This window comes from Lygodium microphyllum, chromosome 13 (genome assembly GCF_053477565.2).
Source record: "Lygodium microphyllum isolate KBCC chromosome 13, Lygodium_microphyllum_v1.1.10, whole genome shotgun sequence".
Taxonomy (NCBI): domain Eukaryota; kingdom Viridiplantae; phylum Streptophyta; class Polypodiopsida; order Schizaeales; family Lygodiaceae; genus Lygodium; species Lygodium microphyllum.
The window spans coordinates 45512717-45532164 of NC_141147.1; the positions used below are offsets into that span (position 1 = coordinate 45512717).

The following is a 19448-nucleotide window of genomic DNA, read 5'->3' on the forward strand; positions in this document are numbered from 1 at the left end:
GGGACTGATACGATAAGATTATCGAACAAACATGTTACATGGATGTGTATAATATCACATGCAACGAGGACCACTATTGGCTAGATCACAGTATCATCACACTCTCCAAAATGAGTCAAGAAGAGCAGAATGGCTGGCTAAGGAGGACAAGATATGGAAGCTATGCCATGCAAAGGTACGAGTCAGAGCAGCACTACATCTATAAATGTGGAGTATACTATAAGATTAGGGGAGATACCATTGCTTATATAAAAAGGAATTTCACCCACTTGGTTAAATGGTAAACAATCTTGACCAAAGATGAGTTGGACTTTCCCTTTTGGAGCTCCCTTGAGAGAGCTTCTACACATGCAGAAGACAAAGATCCCAGCCACAACTTACAAAACTTCTTCAGACCCACCAGCATACCACATTCTCGCATAGCATCTACTTCCAAAGTGGGGGCTTACAATATGAAGAGGATATTATAGTAGCTAGCAGACCTAGACTACCCGGATGCAGGTCACCACAGGCCTATCAAACATCAATGAAGAGTAGAGGAGAGATGGGACGAACTACAACAGTGTGGAGTAGATATGAGAGTCTTTGCTCCCTTCTCGATGCATGAAATATTATGCCCTATCATACCCACCAAATGGAGCTAGTGATGGATTGCTCATTACTCATCATGATTCATGACTGTATGCTTTATAGCATGATAGATAGCCTCATAGGCCAATTTAGACTCTGCTTGATGTTAACGTTCCATACCCACATGTAAAAACGCCATTTAGACCTTCACTTTTAGTGGTAAGCATCTTCATTCTCAGTCTGCAAGTGATAAGAACCAACACTGAAATAATCCCTGTGCACAATACAAGATTTATAAATGAGAGATTCAATCTGGACCCTTCTGAAAATAAGAAATGAGTTTTCTCTGTTTGGATGTAGTGTCAGAAACAGCTGACTTAGAGACTGCCTTTTGCTTCGCCTTGGAGATGGGACTTTCAGAGAGTGTATCTGCCCCACGTTTTAGCCCCTTCCCAGAAGAATCACTTCGGTCATTCAACAAATCCATGCCACTCAACGCTGACTTTTTGCATGTAGTTTGCTGACCAGTCTGTTGACTGTTACTCTGATTGTATGCTTCATCATTTCTCTCAGTTACTGGATTTTTGTCCACATGACTTCCTGATGGTGCAGAAGATACGGTTGTATGAACTGCATCAGAACAAATGATTCCATCTTTATCCTCTCTACCATTACTTTTTGCAGGGCTACACTTAACTGCAACAATGCCTTGACTCCCAAGAGTTGAGCTAAAACTCCTGTAGTTTGGAATATTGCTTGACTGTACAGCTGATAAAGGACTGCCTTTATACAATGCTGTCTCTCTGCATGATCTGTTAACATTCTCCTCTTTTAGACCTCTTGATAACGAAGAAGAGAAGAGTGTAGTCAAGGTTTTCTGCCTACGATCTTCTTGGAATTGCTTCATGTTGTACGAACTAATTGCAGGCCTTGGATGTGCTAGTAAGATAGGCTGCTCCTTCAGGGTACAAACTACAGCTGCATGATCACTCCAGCTTTTGGGAAACATTTTCACAATTTCTACACTTTCAATTTGGTCCAAGAAGCCTTTGTCACAGACAGCAAAGTCTATTCTGCAAGAGAGAGTACTTCAGTAAACCTTCTTGAAACATCCTGCAAGAGCATTGAGAACAAGCATCACTCACCGTACACCTTCATTATGGATCCTTGCTTCTTTCTTCTGATCCCAACAAGAAAAGACATCATTCACATCAGGATGGAAGTGTCGAAAAAGATCTGTATATGATTTGAAAAGTTCATCCATGAAAGCAGTCTCCTCTGCAGCATGAATAAAGCACACATCTGTGACAAATGGATTGCTAAAACAAGAAGGGAACTCTGCATCACACAGTACACACTACGTAGGGTCTTCACAACAGCCACAGTTCCAAAAATGTCATTCATATACTGAAGGAATACAAAAGCTACCAAGGAAAATTTTCTGAATCTTTAGTTACTAGGCACTGAAATAAAACATCCATTTTATATTTACATTCAAACTCCACACAAATTTTCAAACCTGTTGAATATAAGTCTTTCACACGCCATTGTCTATGTACATCCTCATCCTTGTGTGCAATATTAAAATCACCCACAATCATAACATGCCTTCCTGAGCTGACAAGTGCATCACCTGCAACATATAACAATACAAGCAATAACTCCAACCAAAAATAAGAGGCAAGCGTTCTTTATTCATGTGTAAAGAAGTCCAAGTAGAGCACACTTCTATCAAGCATTGAAGAGCAAAAAGAAGCTAACCATGCCTGCTCACATTTTCTTTTGAATGCCTCAAGAAACTTCAGCTTGAAATCAAGCCGGGGACGTCCCTGCTCTTCGGGACCTGCATTTGGAATATAAACATTAATAAGGACAAAGTTTCCATGATCCGTTTCCATTATGCGGCCGTCACTGAGTGTATCTTCTATGGATGGATCATCAGAGTCACTCAAGCAGTCTGCTTTTGCATCCAAAGGTGACAAAGCCTCTTTCACATACGTAACTACCCCTGCATGATAAGGAAAACTCAGTGTATTCACCTGACGTAGAGAAGAGGCTTGACATAATTAATAGTAATGAAATGAAATGCTAAAGATTAACACGTTCTCTTGTTTTACCATATTTCTGGAATCAAAAGGGTTGCTTTCATATTCAAACATTATACAGAAATTACTGAACTGCATGAATAGTTTCTAAATGTTTTACCCTGTAAGACCCATATTGTGTATTTAGACCAGTCCTTTTTTGTTTCAAGAATCCCTAGCCAAGAGAAGGGCTTTACCTCCTCTGAGCACATATTAGTGCTGCATGATCTCTCTTAAAGATCTAAAAATCTACAAATATGTAAACCAGCAACCTCCTGAAATCTGGCAAGCAGTCTGGTAAAGGGGCCAATAAGGTGTGTACATATGTACATACCTATGTATATGCGTGCGGGTCACCAGGAGCTGGACTCCTGTGTTTTGCTGTTGCCCTGCCCTGGAAAGCTGCCATCATCAGCCCATCGGCTGTACCATCACCAACATCCTGAGCTACATTTTCTGCTGCCCAAAGTTTTCCTCCACATCCTGCTGCCCAGAGAGCTGTGTTTCTCTCTCTTTGCTGCTGCCTACATCATCATCATTCACAGTGGACTATCACTACTGCATTTTGGGATCCATCTCAGGTATGGCACACTCTCGAAGCTATTCTCAATGTCTTCAACACCTCTCAGCTCACATCGGCCCCAGTCCTCAAGACACTGAGGTTTGAGGCTCCTTTGTATTCTCTTCATTTCTATACACCCTCTTCTTCATGGAGCTTTCATCAGATTGCGTTTCCCATGTGTCATATATTCTGCATTTCTCTACGTTTGACCCAGCATTTCCTTACACTAGCGACCTGTTCTCTGCACTCGCCCTGCATTGACAGCTCCTAGGATGGCTGCCTTTTGCTGCCTGCCTCTTCCCCACCTAGCAGACTGATTGTGACTGGCCACCATGCAGTCACAGCCCTCTAACATCAAAGGTCCATTGTGCTTGATAGTTTACTGCATCCAATTAGCCTCCGAATCATCACTTCATCCTTCCGTATCGAGTGATAACCGTCTTCTGCGCTTGGGATCCATGTCGGATACAACACACTGTTGGAGCTGTTTTCAGCATCTTCAACACCTTAGCTCACCTTTGGCCCAGTCCTCAAGACATAGAGGCTTCAGGATCCACTGTATCATTCTCGTTTCTATTACATCCTCTTCTTCATTGACCATTGAACCAAAGAAACAAAACCCATCTAACAATAATTCCCTAAGGATAATAAGTTTTGCACACACTATCAGAGATCAGGCCATGTGGACAAGGAGTGTTGTACCAAGGCCCAAGGTCTTTCTCCTAAGAAACCACTGCAAACCGCTACAACTGTCTCCACTCCTACTAGACAGTCCACTGGGCTACACCTCCCATTGCTACCCCATCTCCTCCATCTTCCCCCACAACTATTGGACATGTGGCACACGGCTAGCCTCAACAACCTATATCTTTCAGTACTCTTGATGGATTAGCTAATTGGTCTACTAGCTCCCGACCCATTGCACTCTTTGCATCCATTCCTAGGTTGTCCTCTACACCTTCGTCTAGGACCACTTCTCCACCTCCTCAAGCATTTCATTGGCAGAGACTCGCTGATGGATGTATGCCATGGTGGCCCCATCTTTAGTTTTTCCTTTGTTAGCCTTTCGTTGCATTCACTCACACATACACCCTCATTGCATTGTTCTTTCATTTAGTTGTACTTCTATTTTGTTTTGCTTTGGAGCATCTCATTGCTAAATCTCTATTTTGCAAATTCTAATCTCTCTTGCATGGTTATGTATTTCAATATAGAGCTAATTCGCAGGTTTGCACCGGTCCTTTTACTGGGCTAGAGACATGGGATGTGCATCATTCCTCACCATGATTTCATCTTCCTAGCAAATTTGCTCTTCTACCAACATAGAGGCCTCCCCTTCGAAGGCAAATCGTGCAACATCTCTCTTAATGTTATCATGGCGGTGTCTTCTACCTTGCTCTTCCAATCGGGGTTCTTCATCCTCATCTTCATCATCATTGTCATGGTTGTTGGCACCACACGAAGACCAACATCAGGCTCCTCTTTCTCCTTCGGCACTAACACCTAGGGTTAAGAGGGGGGGTTCCTACCCTTTCATGCTATTCTACACGTTTCGGCCTTCCTTCCCTATTGTACCTTCTCCTTTGCATTGCATGATTTCATCCTCTGTAGAGGGCGTTGAGGCAAGTAAATAATTTTCCCACGACAAGCATTGTTCAAGTGGCACTTGCTACATGAGCATTCTTAGCATGTAGCATACTATGCATCTCATCGTATGGAGTACCCATAGGCAGATCCTAAGCTATCTCCACCGGCGATTCTTACACCCCACCCCTACTCCACCTATTTTCTTCATCATTGACACCCTCAAGTGGCTGGGTCAGCTTATTTGTTTTACGATATGTTGGATCTAACTGTCCCTTTTCATTTTCTCGATGGGCATAGTAAATCAACTATATCTAATCACACCTCCCCCCCCCCGAAAAAAAGGTTCAACGTGGTTCCATCCACCTTTGCACAACTTCGTAGGCCACTGGGTAGCCAATGTGCAACCTTTGTCCGATGGTCTGGCCTCTCTAGAGTGACTACTTAGACTCCCTTGGTAAGATAATGATTGCCTCTATAGTCTTGGTAGGCCACTAGGCAACCACCATGCACCCTTTGTCCAATACCCTAGTTGTTTTGGGATGGTACGCATTGGGATAACACTCGGTTGGCCTTTCTTTCTAGCCATGTTTTGGACGTGAGAGGGGCATGTATTATGTGCTAATTAGCCTCTTAACAGCCCTAAAACATGCTTAGTAAATAAAAAACTCTAAAACAAGGAACGGTTTAAGAGAGTTTTGTTAGAATTTGCCAATTCTATGGACAATGCCCAATGTTTGTCTTTAGTTCTTTTTCAGTTCTTAGTATGAACAAAACTAAAGTTATAAGCTGTGTCACCACTCTTAGAGTTAAAGTCTGTTATCTCTAGTTGAGTTAGAGCTAGGTCTATCTTAGACCTATCTTGTACCTTTCATTCTCATCCTTTCAATTCAGCAAGTACACTCTACTCTTTTGCTGCAGCACACTCTCATTGTCTCTCTTTTCTCTCCTCTATAGTTGGCTGTCATTTTCCAACATTAGGTGTCAGAGCAAGGTTCTACATGCGGATTCAATTCAGGCATCGTCAACCAGTGCCGCCCCACCTAAGGTCCCATTGCTGTCAGCCAACTCTCTGCCCTAGGAAGATAAGGATGAGCTGCTGCTGTTTCAGCCTGCATGCAGCCCTACACGCAGTCTCGTATGCAACCCACACGTAGCCCGAGGAGCTACTGTTTTGGAGAAGCTGCTAATGTTTTTGGCTCTGCTCCTTATTCTCTCACCTTTGCTTGCCATATTCTCAGCCTTGCCTGAGATTTTCTACAAACCCTAAAAAGTGCAAAAACCAGATTTGGGGTTTTTTCGAAATTTTTGTAATTTTCCATCCATTTTGGTTCTCTCTTTCCAAATTGCAACTCATGCTGCCCAAAATTTGGGGCTTTTGTCATTTTCGCTCCTGGAGTTCAAATTGACAACCAATTAGAAGAAATTTCACAATTGCTTTGACATTCCCACCAAAAATTTTGGGACTTTTGCCCGATTTGCAATCCCATGTGCAAATCTTAATTGGAAACACTGATATTGCACAATTTCATCAACATTTGCGTAAGAAATTTGAGGCTTTTTTTCCTAGAGGCTCCAACACGCATCACAAGGCAGATTCCAGCTGTTATTCACTGTTGGTGTGCACAGCAAGGCAACATTACTTCAAAAATTCAAGATGTAGTATACAATTTTCTTTAATTTCTTTGAAATTTTAGGAAGAAATTTTGGGTTTTTTCCCGACATGCATTCCAAGGAAGCAAACAAGTGGTACAACAGCATTTAATTGCTGTTCAGCATTTAATTGCTGTTACAGTTAGGTTGAGTTAAAAAAATTGAAGAAATTCAATAAATTTTGGTAAGAATCAACATTAAGTTGCTGTAATTTGTACTTCTGAAGGTACGCATTACAAGGAAGGTGTGGTACAACAGTGCATTGCTGTTATTTCTTGGTTGAGTGATAATTTGGGTCAAATTGGACACACTTCGACATTGTGACAGTTTGGTAACTTGTTACATAATCTCAAGGGGATTTTTGGTACTCTGAGGAGTACAATCTATACTTTGGCAAAGAAGTATTTGGCTGTAGATTTTTTACCATTACTAACGGCATGGCACGTCAAGGAACCAAGAGGTCTTGCACTTCAAACACCTCAACATAATGCTAAAGGACAAGCTGCTTGTGTTGCTACACCTCCTACAGAGGATCAGAGGAGATGGGACTCAAAAGATACACACACACTTTCTTTGATTGCCTTGTTAGTGAAAAGATCGATCATTCCATATATCCGGTCTAGTAAGACCTCAAGATCAGCATGGGATATACTTAAGCGTATATTTGCAGTAAGTAACAAGGCCACAATATCTTATCTCCGTAGAGAGTTGGACAATGTAAATATAGATGAGGGTGATAGCACGACAGATCATCTTACTCACATACAAGATTTGCCTAAGCAACTGCTCAATGTGGATGAAAGCATTTAGGATGCTGAATTGGTAAACATCACTGAACTCTCCTCCAAAGTCGTATCTTGGTTTCCACACCTCTTTGATGTTGTCTTTGAGGAGGAAACAGCAACCCCTTACATTTGTGGAGTTGGAAGGCCTCTTGTTATAAGAGGAACAAACTCGCAAGAATGTTGCATTGGATTCAAGAGATGTGGCTATGTTTTCCAAGTTCAAAGGCTAAGGAAAAATCAAGCAAAATGCGAAAAATCAGCAAAAAGGTGATGTTGAACAGCCATCAAATAAGGCTATCCAAGACATAAAAAAGTCGACATTATTGCAAGAAGCCAGGTCACTATATTGATGAATGCTGTAAAACATTAGCCAAAGAGAAGAAAAGGACTCCCGTTTGGCTATCCAAGAGACATCAACTAGCACATCTACTAATGGTGATGCTTCAACCAACTTTGTGGAGAAGGACTATGCATTTCTGACTTGCAATTATGACTCTTCAATGGCTAATTCAGCACTTAATGCTACTGAAATGCAGCAAACATGATATTTTGACAATGGATCTTCAAAGCATATCACTTCTGTTTGTTTTTCTATTTGCATTCAACCCTTGCTGGAAAGCGTGTTACATGTGCGAATAGTAGCAATTATGATGTTCCTGGAATTGGGACAATCACTATTATTGCTGCAGATGGTTCTGACTTCATGCTTCTAGATGTCTTGTTTGTGCCTAGCATTATAAACAACTCGTTGTATATCTTTGCTTTTAACAAGCATGGCTTTTAGGTCATCTTTAAGGATGACAAATGCATTGTCAAGGACAAGGAGATGGATTATACACTCCGGCTATCTGGGACCCTTTATAAGGGTTTGTTTTTGTTGGATATCTATGATGCACAATCTTATGATACTCTGGTAGTCACTACTCTATCGCTCGTTATGCAAAATGATAAGCTATGGCATACCCACTATCGATATATGAGTTTTAGGAGTTTGATGATCTTTCAGAGGTGTCATATGATAGATGCATTGCCTCCAGTGGAGAGGCCACTTCCTCATGTATGCAACAATTTTTTTTTGGACACAATGCACAGATTTGCCTTCAAAAAGGATGGTGCAGTCCGTGCTGTCCGGAAATTGTAGCTTATTCACTTTGATGTTTATGATCCCATGAGGACACATGCACTTGGAGTCACCTTTACTTTGTTACATTTATTTATGACTACTCTCGGTATACATGGGTGTTTGGGCTAAAAGCAAAATCTGATGTGTCTATGCATTTTAAACATCTTGTTACAAAGCTTGAGGCTGAAACTAGCTTGAAAGTACAAACACTTCGCATGGATAGAGGGAGCGAGTGAGTACATGTCTCGTGCTTTTGATACATATTTGTTTGATCATGACATTACGCATCAAGCCACTATTAGAATGACTCCTCAATAGAATGGTATTGCTGAAAGGAAGAATCGCACTCTTATGAAGATGGCTCATTGTATACTCAAAAGCAAGGGGCTGCCTCATAAATTTTAGTTAAAATGCCTTCAATTTGTAAATCATGTGTTGAATTGTGCACCCACTTAGGCAGTAAAGACGATCACCCCATTTGAACCTTGGCATGGCAAGAAACCCGAGGTTGACTACTTTTGGGTATTTGGTTGCATAGCCTATACACATTCCAAAAGAGCTTCGTGGGATGCTTATTGACAAGGCTGTAAAATGCATATTTACTGGCTACAATTTGGAAAGCAAGGATTATTGCTTGTATGACCCATGTACAAATAAAGTTTTTATCAACACGTATGCCATAAGTCAATTGAGAATAATACATTACATATCCATGATCCATTATTCACTTACATCAAAGTTAGTCTTTGGACAAACTATACTATGGTTCAGACCTCAAACATTATGATTCGTACATACCACATAAAGAAAATTAAAATAAACATATAAATAGCCCATGTACAATATGGATTGAGTCAAGTTGCAACATCATGATTCTCATTCCAAAACAAGTTAGAAATTGGGCAGAGGCCCTTGTACCTCCCCTTCCCGAGAGACCACCCATCCCAGTATTGTTCACGCCATTGCATGCTTAACAACAAGTTTCCCATAATTGGGTTAGCCATCTAGCCCCCAAAACCTTAAGGAGATGAATGACCTCTAGTCTATCCAATTATAGAAATCTTCCTCCATTTCGCCTAGGATTCAAGCCTAGTCTCAATATATCACCGCTGCACCGATAGTGAGCTAGTTTTCTCTAGCAAGTGTAGATTGCATTTCCAACACCCCCCCTCAAGCCACACCTTGGTTGAGGTCCTAGTGCCACCAAGCTCAGCAACCTGGGCTCTAATATCAAGTTAGAAACCCATCCTAGTAATACGTTCACACCATAGCACGCTTAACCAAAAGTTTTCCATAATTGGACTAGCCATCTAGCCCCCAAAAACTTAAGGTGATGGATGACCTCCGGTCTATCCAATTATAGAAACCTTCCTCCATTTGGCCTAGGATCCAAACCTAGTCTCAACACATCGTCACTACATCGATAGTGAGCTAGTTTTCTCTAACAAGTATGGATTGCATTTCCAACAAAACAAACTAACAAAATCCAGAATGAAAACAAACTAATAAAATGTCAAAACCCAAAATGACTCATAAATAACTCATAAATGAGACTAAAGTCATATAATAATCAACTCTCAAGACAAGAATAGATACTAGATTGACAAAGTCCAATAACTAAACAAAATCCCAAAGAAGTAAGTCTGTCATCCAAAATCTTGAGTCCTCACAAGTCATTACTCATCATCATCAGCATGTTTAACATTGCCCGACATTTTTTCTCACAAAAAACATGTTTTCGGGTCCCCCCTTCCAAACACCCCCCCCCAAAAAAAAATCATATTTTTAATTGTCAGAAACAATTCTTACCTTATTAAACGTATTGTAAGTTCAAACTCAAAGAAACATGTTTCTTTGCTGCTATGACATTGATACCCCTCCTCTTTATGAGTGGAACCAATGACTATCTATCCCTCCCTCCAATCCCTCTTCTACTCAATTTCAAGAGGACACATCAAGAAGCTGGCCGGCCTTCAATCGTAGCCTCAAATACCTTCTTCAACACTACCAATGGTCATTGCTTCTTCACTCACACCAAAGGCCATGATTCATGAGTTTTGGGATTCCCTATCTCCTTCAAAGAAAATTCAAAGGGGATTTTTATTGAAGCCTCACATCATAACTTAACCTTTCATAAATAAAAAATTAACAAGAAAGCAAGAAAGCATGAACATAGAAAAAAGCAAGAGAGAATGCACAAAACCAACATTGGGTACAATCTCCCCCAGCCCCCATGCATTGAGAGGGCTTTCCTTCATGCATATATTTAATTATTTGATTACTCTTGTGCCCAAAAATAACCCTTTTTACAAAAATAAGGCAAGCTTTTTGCCTGCTTATTGGCACTAAGATTCTTAACTCTTTTTTGCATCAATAAATAATATAATGCTATGCCTAAATAGTTGTCCCATGCTGATGACATTACACCTTACAATTAATAATTGACAAATAATGTAGGTAATATCATTAAAATAAAAGCATCCTTCGTTGTGCATTTACAAAAAAATAAATCTGATGACATCCATAAATAAATGTGAATAATCCAGAATTGCCTCCTACTCAGCCCAACATCACAGACGTATCCTTGTATGTCTCTGTATATCAACCAATTTTAACAAACAATTAGTGTGAGAATCATTATAAACAAATTATTTTCTACAACAATTATACTGTAAAGTATTAAACATGCTTGTCAAGATTGTAACCCATGTTGATGTCATACACTCTCTCTTGCCTTTCCCCTTTTTATCAATTTTTTGTTTATAAAAGATTAAGCTATGGTAGAGATTTCAAGAGCTTTAGAGGGGATCTTCTTCTCCGAATATAGAGGAAGTCATCTTCATCTCACAAGCATTCACACACCTTGGTGACAAGCCTCGACCTACCTCTCTACCATTTTGGACATTGACACCCAAGATCTACAAGATTTACCTACACCAAAGCATTGAATGTTTGAGGCACGAATTATGGTTGCGCCATTGTGCCTTTGCATCTTGCCCACCATAGAGACGGGGATAGTGTCCTCTCTCTTGAGGCCCAAGCTCAGGCACACCTTCACATTGTTACCTATTGTTATTCAACCCTCATCAGTCCCCTGCTGCCAGCCATCATTGCCTTCATCTCAGCGTGCCAGATACAAAAGCAATTGTTATTGCTGGTAATCGTGACCTTGCTGCTGACTGTAACTCTCAAATAAGGTGTCCTAATGCTGGCATCACCATTTCAGCCTGCATTTTCTGCTGCTCCAGCCTCAGCAACGTTATTCCAGCTCCTAGAGGTGGCCAAACAGCTGTCTTTTGAAGGCTTCCCATGCTGTTGGTTACATCATCCTGCTGCTGTGTTTCATCCTTGGCACACGCTCCAACATCAGGGACTGCTGCATTTACAGTCTGCACTGCATTACACAGCCTCGATGTCATTGCTCATTAAAGATCCAGCAGAATATGACACACTCCTTCAGCATGCTGCATTCCTCAGCCCACTCCCTCCAGAAATAGTGGCTGTTGTATAGCCCTCCACCGCTTGAGCATTCCTTGTATCAAATAACTCCATATACTCCGTTTGTTCATCCAGTTCCCATCCATTCATTCATCTTTCATTTCTGAGATTATTTGTTAGTTAAACTGCCCTAATGTCATATGCAACATATGTAGGAAGTTCTTACACTCTGCATTATCTCTGCAAAACCTCATGTGTCCTCACAACATTCATTTGCAACATCGCATTCTGAGTTGTCCGATAACCAAATGTTAAATTTTATGACAACTGAAATAAGAACTTCTATGTACACCCAATATCAGCCAAATTTCAATTTTCCTATGTTCTTATCCTCCTCCATCAGAATCAAGAAACAAACCTGCTCTTGAGACATAGCATACAAATCTTTTCTGATTTATTAAGTGACGAGGTCTAGGCTTAAACCTCAAACAGGGAGCTACCCACACCAATAGGTATCTCATCAACAAGTTGACCACTTCAACAAAAATGGAGTACCATAGTTGTATCCAGCGCTTAGTTTCCTGACATAAAAAGGGATACCATTTTCTTTCACAAAGAACTCATATTATGTGTTCTCATTTATGTACAGTCAACGCTAATATCAACTATTACGTCACACACACTATCCACTTGGATCTTTCAATAACTTAGCAAACACATTCATCAATGCTCACAGCAACTCCACACTATTTGCTATCGGTGTCCATATCAAGCATTACCACCTTGGAATCAAGATCATCATCTATAAATCCATGTTAATCAAAAAATAGGCATTGGTGAAACATGAAAATCTCAATCCCCCTCCACCCCTTTTTTTGTTTTTTCGGAAGGCTTATGATTGAGAAAAACTATACCGCTGTATCCCTTTTTGGCCTTACTAAAGGCCCAAAACGACTCATAACCTGAAACACAAGCAATCCATTTCTCCAATTTCTCTTCTTGAATCTTTGCCTCCTGCAAAACCAACATGACAACAAGAAGTGTCAATCATAAAATTGCTTCCCACTAGAAAAAGGGGACATACATAGCAAAATTTACATAAACACAAAATGTAAAATTTAAGTATGCTCTAAGATTGTCATGTAAACAGGTTCTCTCGGAATAACTTCAAGTACTGAAATTCTTCAAGTAAAACTTTGGCTTCTCTAATAGCACAATTTGAAAGGAGAGTACAGTAATCTAAAAAGGGAAAATGTCTTCTTAAGGAGCTAACATTGCCATGTGCAGAGGTTCTCTCACACTTCAAATATCAGTATTCTTCCAGCAAAGTTTGGCTGCTCTAATGACCCAATCTCAAAGGAGACAACATAATTCTAAAAGGAGAAAGGCCTTTCAAAGAAAATTCCAACAATGTATAACACATCAGCCAGTCACAAACAAAAAAAGGTAGTCGAAACTTAGATGCCTCTTAGCATTTTGCAAAATTTGCAGGTGTGTACTTTGCAAATGATAGAACCATTTACTTGCAGTAAAGTCTGCACAGCCTCAGATGTTTACAAGCAGCCTGCAAATTTTTCTGATGCCTGAAGGACTCTTAATTGCTTTAATACTTCCCGTGTAGGCTAAGGCAAGATAAGCCTCAATTTGAGGGCAAAGGGCCCACCCAATACTTCCACCTAATCATGAGGACGTGATATTTTAATGTTGTGCTTGCCATTTTGGCTCCTAACCTGTGACCTATCTCACAAGGACATGGCATTTTAATGCTATGCTTGGCATTTTGCCTTAGGCATTAATGAAATGCAAGGTGCACATGTGATGTGAAAGTCAATTAAGTCACAATGATGTGCCAAGGACCCCAAGATGTCAATGGGTGTCAAAGGCAAAAGTTGTAATACATTATACTAATCAATACTAGGTGGTGTCTTGTGTTAGTTTTGGAAATTGGCCTAGGACATTTAATTTGCCAATAAGTGTAGTAGTGACACTGGGAACTATTAATTAATGCCAATTTAGGGGTCAATTAACGCACAAGGCCACTTGGGAGCCAAAATGACCTAGCCAATTTAATTGAGGATAGGCACATTTAATTTTTTGAGCAAGGATGAGAACTGAAATTAATTTCCAAGATTATTAATTCTGAAAGTTAATTAATTGGCCGAAAATTTACAATAACAAGGCTGCCACTTGTCAAAATTACCCATATAAGCTGAGACAAGGCTGTTTGGGGGCTGTTACAACCTATTCCAGCCACTCTAGAGCTGGTGGAGTTTCAAAGGGACAAGAGAAGGATGTTGACAGCAAAGCGCCAGCCATGGATGTAGGACCCGGATAATTACAGGTTTGAGTATATAAATGTAAACCGAGAAGGCTCTTGAAGGCAGACTTCTGAAGTATATCTATAATTCAACATTTCTCTTTCATTTGAGCATGGTTTTCATATTCATTTTTTCTCAAACTCCTCCCATCCCTCCATCTTCTAGTCAAACATAGATTTTCTTTCTTCTTCTACACCACATGTTAGCTTCCACAAGTGAATGCCACTCCAAACCCAGGTACATCATTAGCAAGAATGCCACCATTTAACACTATTCTATGATGGATGCTAAACCCCCCCCCCCCCCCCCCAATCCATCAACCTCTCTGGCACAAGAATATCCATCCTCTACTTATGGTTCGTCGTCACTCACTCCATGGTCACTCCCATGCAAGGATTTCCACCCTCCGCCTATCAAGCCCCTATCCCTCCCCCTTGAGCTATACATGCAACTACCATGCCCATGTGCAATCAGCCCATACCCACTTTTGAATCCACTTTGCACACATCTCGCATGCATGGTAGGCACTCTAGGGTAAATTCCCAAGTGCACTCCCCCACTTTGCCTGCCCTATTCCTTATTTAACATTATCACTCTTGTTGTTATGGCCAAGAATGCCTTTACAGATAAGACTCATTTTAACAAGTCAAATGTTACCAATTGGTCCAACCTAATGTCACAAGGACGTGAAATTTTGTTGCTCTACTTAACATTTGGATTGATTTTTAATCAAATATTTAAGTATGTGTTGCACATGTGATGTGCAACGAAGATTATTTCATATTTACGAGCCAAGGACCCAAGGAAATCAATGGATGTCAAAGGCAAAAGTTGTCTAAAATAACATTGCATGGATTCTAGGTGGTATCTAGTGCCAAAAATTGGCTGGGGGGGAGAGAGAGAGAGAGTCATTCCATCCTTGTGCAACCTGACAGAGACAGAGAGAAGGCTGCCATAGATGCTACAACAATTGGCAAACCATTTCCAACTAGCAAGAGACCCTCTAGGAGTTGGTGACATACCCTCAAGAGACTACAAAAATAGATAACAGTAGTTTGAGAGCTATTTCATCCAAATGAATATCATAGTCAGTGTGTTCCATCAATGGAGACAACTTTCATGGCTATCTAGACAAGGTAGCAATTGATTTTTTCAATTTTCTTGCAATGGAAATCTGAATTTTTGCTCTATTTAGCATTTTCTCTCATTCTTCAACTATTTCTCAGCCTTACTCCAAAGATCTTACCATTCTAATCCCTGGAGATTGAGAAATTATATTTTTCTCTGGTATAAACCCTAATTTACAGCAAAAATTAGGGTTTGACAACAACCTCAGGAAGCGTGCTAAGAGATTGAAGCCTCAAGACTTAAATTTTCAAGGCTGAGAATTAATTCTCGGCAAGATTTAAGTGAGGGACCAACCAATATTCAAATTTGGGGCAATTTTCATTTCCCAAGGAGTCTATGAATGCTAATTGCCCAAGTAAATCAAGGGGCAAATCAATTTGAAGACTTGCTGGTCATAATTGACAACACGGGGCTTTTGGATTGCAAAGGGGATTGAAGAAATCCCATTGTATTCGAATTCAATTGCAATTAAAGATAAAGAAATACCGAAAGGGACGCCAATTTTGGGGCCAATTGGGTGTCCAATGTCCAAGATTGATTGGCTTTCACCTAATTCAATAAGAGCTTAAATCTCATGATCTTTGGAACCTAGTCATTGGTTTAGAGCCTATGTTGGACCCCTTGACTGACCCACCCTAACCACATTCATTAATGGAGAGCTCACAATGCTACAACAAATCTCAAGTTAATGCAAGGGTTACTTCCTTATTTCCATTCCCAGTTACATCACTTTCCCCTAGCATCCAACCATTGGAGTCATCTCCTTAACCACTATGTAGTGCGAGATCGAACCCGACACATCAATCTCGATTATGCACTGCAAGAGTTTTCTATTAAGGGGATGATTTGAAAGTCAAATTGGCCAAATATAGGCAATTACTTACTGAGTTCACCACTATTGGCTCACCAAAGTCAAACAACGATTAGATTACAATTTTTTTAAATAAGCTGCCTTCTAAATACTTTCACGTTATACATCACATCATTTCATTGGCCTAATTGCTGACCTTCTATGAGTCGAATGCTAGTTCTTGCATTACACAAGGCAACATAACCAAGTCCATAAGAAGACCCCATTTTCCTATTCAAAGGGGGCTCTAATATCCACATCTACGAAGGGGAACCTTGGAGGTGACAAGAACACTCAAGCTGGGAATGGACACTACTTCCTTGGACACAACCAAAGATACCAAAGTAACCAAACCCATTAGGTAGCAACTCCCTAAAAAGAATAGATTCTTCACACACTACCAAAGATCAAACCATGTAGACGAGGTGTGTCATATTTAGGGCCAAGGTCTCTGAACCAAGAAACCATAATAGGGAGTGCGATAGTCTCCACTCCCCCTGGACAATTAAGTGGGGCTATGCCTCCTATTGCTGGCCCATTTGTTGCTCCTAGTATACGTGCCACTTGTTAGAGTTTAGTCATCCCCTGGACTAGCATTTCTCAAGCTACTATTGTTGTAGTTAGTACTCTTGGAGGGCATTAGGCATTTTTCATGTCAATTTGGCATTATCTCCAACAGTTGCCAGTATTCGGGCAGGTTTCATGGGCAAGACAATGCCACGCAGGCATCTTGGTTTTATCACAGTTTGTACAGCTATTCAATCGGCCATTTATAGTGGTATTTGTTAGCCTGCTCTTATTCAGTCTCAGTCTGTCATCTCCTGGTTGTGAGCTCCTGTCAGAGTCTGACAGGAGACAGAGGAGCTCTGTCAGTGTGTTTTTAGGCTGCTTTAGTCAGCATTCAGCCTTGGGCATTTTACAGCCCAATCTGGGCTGTTTCTGGGCTGACTGCCCATTATTTTGGGCAGTCGGACCAGTTCTGGTCAGTCGGACCAGTTCTGGTCAGTCGGACCAGATCTGGCCATAGTCGGCCAGATCGGCCAGTTTAGCTGGTCGGCCAGTTTGCTGGCTGGGGGGCTATTTATAGCAGCCCCCCCAGTCAGTCCAGCATTCATGCTCTGCAGGTACAGCACTGCTCCCTCCGTCTCCGTCTCCGGCATTGGTGCTGCCTCTGCTTCCAGTCTGTCCTGGTTCCCTCACCGACGCTCCGGGCTGCGTGCAGGGACTGTTCTGTCCATTCCAGTGTATTCAGCATTCATCTCAGTCAGTGCAGACTTTCTTCCTTCATTCTCTGCTTCCTCTCTCCTCTCCTCTGTGTTCGTGTTCTTCTTTCGCTGCGCACTCTCACATGGTATCATCGCCTGATTGAGAGCACGGAGGACGAGAGAAATACCTTACTGTTGCTGCCCACAGTTCCACAACAGCCAGGCGATTCCTTCAAGCGGCTGCCCACAGGTCCATCCCAGCCAGGCGACTGCATCAGAAGGCTGTACAGCCTGCGTTTGCTGCCAGGCGACCTCTTCTGCTGCAGGGCGATCTTCCTACAGCCTGCGTTTTGCTGTTTTGCAGGTCGCTTCTACCCCGGCTGCTCCTATCCTGCAGGCGACCTCTGTCTGGGCTTGTTCCCGGTGCTGGTGGTCTCGATTCTGGTGTTCGACATCAGATCTATTTGCGTTTTGCAGATCCAGGTGTTTGTAGGCACTCTCTGCCTGCGTCTTGGTGGTTGGTGACCACATTGCTGGTCCTATTTCGTCAGCGGCACAACTTTCTTTGGTATTTTGCAGATTGGAAGATGTCTTACCAGTTTTCAGGCTTTGAAGACTCAGAGGATGAGCTTCTTTCTCATCATTCCTCTGAGCGGAGGCGGGACTATCGTGAAGTTCGACATCGGGAAGACCCTCCTCGCACTCGTCCTTCTTCAGTCCATGCATCTCAGAGGGTTCCATCTAATGCGAAGGTTTCTTCAGTGAAGACTGCATCAACTGTGCGGATGCCTTCCTTGATTCCCTCTATACAGGTGCCGATTCTCCCTTCCTTTCCGAAGGAAGATAAGTTGGATGGTTCCAACTACTCCCTATGGTCATGCAAGGTGGCTTGCATCCTTGATACCTTTGATCTATGGGAGCTTGTTTCTTCGCCCATCGACCGACCCCCCGTGGATTCGTCCGATGGCACCTCTATGGACCGTGCAGCCTTATGGGATAGGCTCAACTCTCGAGCCTGTTCCTTTCTTTTTATGAATCTCCATGATTCTGTTCTTGTACATGTTCACAGGTTAAAGACCGCGGCGGAAGTATGGACAAAGCTTGCATCTTTGTATCAGCTCAAGACATTTGCCCACAAGATTTCCCTGGAGAAGAAGTTGCGGATGCTCAGTCTTGATGGTTCTTCTTCCATGAAGGAGCACATCACGAAGATGGAGGATATGCGAGGCGAGCTAGCCTCTCTTGGTCGTCTGATATCGTCTGAGGATATGGCGATGATTCTGTTGACTTAGCTGCCATCACCCCGTTATGATGTCTTCTACACCAGCCTCATCACTACGAGAACCCGTGAGACTCTCCTATGGGAGGAGCTTTCCCCGCTTGTCTTGGAGCATGACGAGCGACTCAAAGAGGTGGAAGCCAGTGGCTCCACCAAGGCATTTACGGCTACCACAGGTGGTGGCAAGAAGAAGAAACAAAAGAAGGAGAAGTCCAAGGACAAGGAGGAGGAAGATAAGAAGGATGCGAAGGAGAAGAAGCCCAAGTGTCCCCATTGTGGGAAGGGCACTCATCCCGAGGAGAAGTGTTGGCAGAAGTATCCCCATTTGAAGCCTAAGGAGAAGGACTCGAAGGCGGCCCCAGCCACAACAGAATCTGCGTTTGTGCATCTCTTTGTTGAGGAAGACACTGCCCTAGCTTCTACCACACAGGAGAAGCCTTGGCTCGTCGACAGTGGAGCATCTTCACATATGACCTTCCGTCAGGATTGGCTTCAAGATCTTCGTTCCAGAGGGGGTACAGTCACCATTGGTGACAATTCTACAGTTCCTGTTCATGGAGTGGGGACTTTACCTATGTTTTCTGACAGACGGTCTTCCTCCGCCAAAGTTCTCTATGTGCCTGATTTGGGTTTTAACCTATTATCTGTGCATGGTCTTACTCAGTTAGGTACCCGAGTCATTTTTACTCAGGATGCAATCACAGTGGAGGATGCTTCTACAGGTGATGCTCTTTGGACAGGTACACAGGAGGGTGGGCTTTATACGCTCACAGCCTTGGCTGCGCGGACTTCCCATGAGCTTGGGCTGCTCTGGCATGCTCGGTATGGTCATTTGAACCTCGATTCTCTCCACCAGGGTTCTAGGAGGA

The 19448-nt window shown here is 42.0% G+C and overlaps 1 protein-coding gene across 1 annotated transcript in view; it reads right to left on the reverse strand.

Annotated features, from left to right (window-relative positions):
- Positions 1–822: 822 nt before the first annotated feature.
- The window catches only part of LOC148026581 (uncharacterized), a 57970-nt gene continuing 39344 nt past the window's right edge, over positions 823–19448 (reverse strand). Inside the window, exons 2-6 of the mRNA XM_087691026.1 lie at positions 12714–12813; positions 2345–2578; positions 2090–2203; positions 1716–1848; positions 823–1643 (exon numbers count right to left, since the gene is read on the reverse strand). Coding sequence (XP_087547152.1) covers positions 878–1643; positions 1716–1848; positions 2090–2203; positions 2345–2578; positions 12714–12813 — 1347 coding nt within the window. The 3' untranslated portion in view covers positions 823–877. The remainder of the gene's footprint in view (positions 1644–1715; positions 1849–2089; positions 2204–2344; positions 2579–12713; positions 12814–19448) is intronic.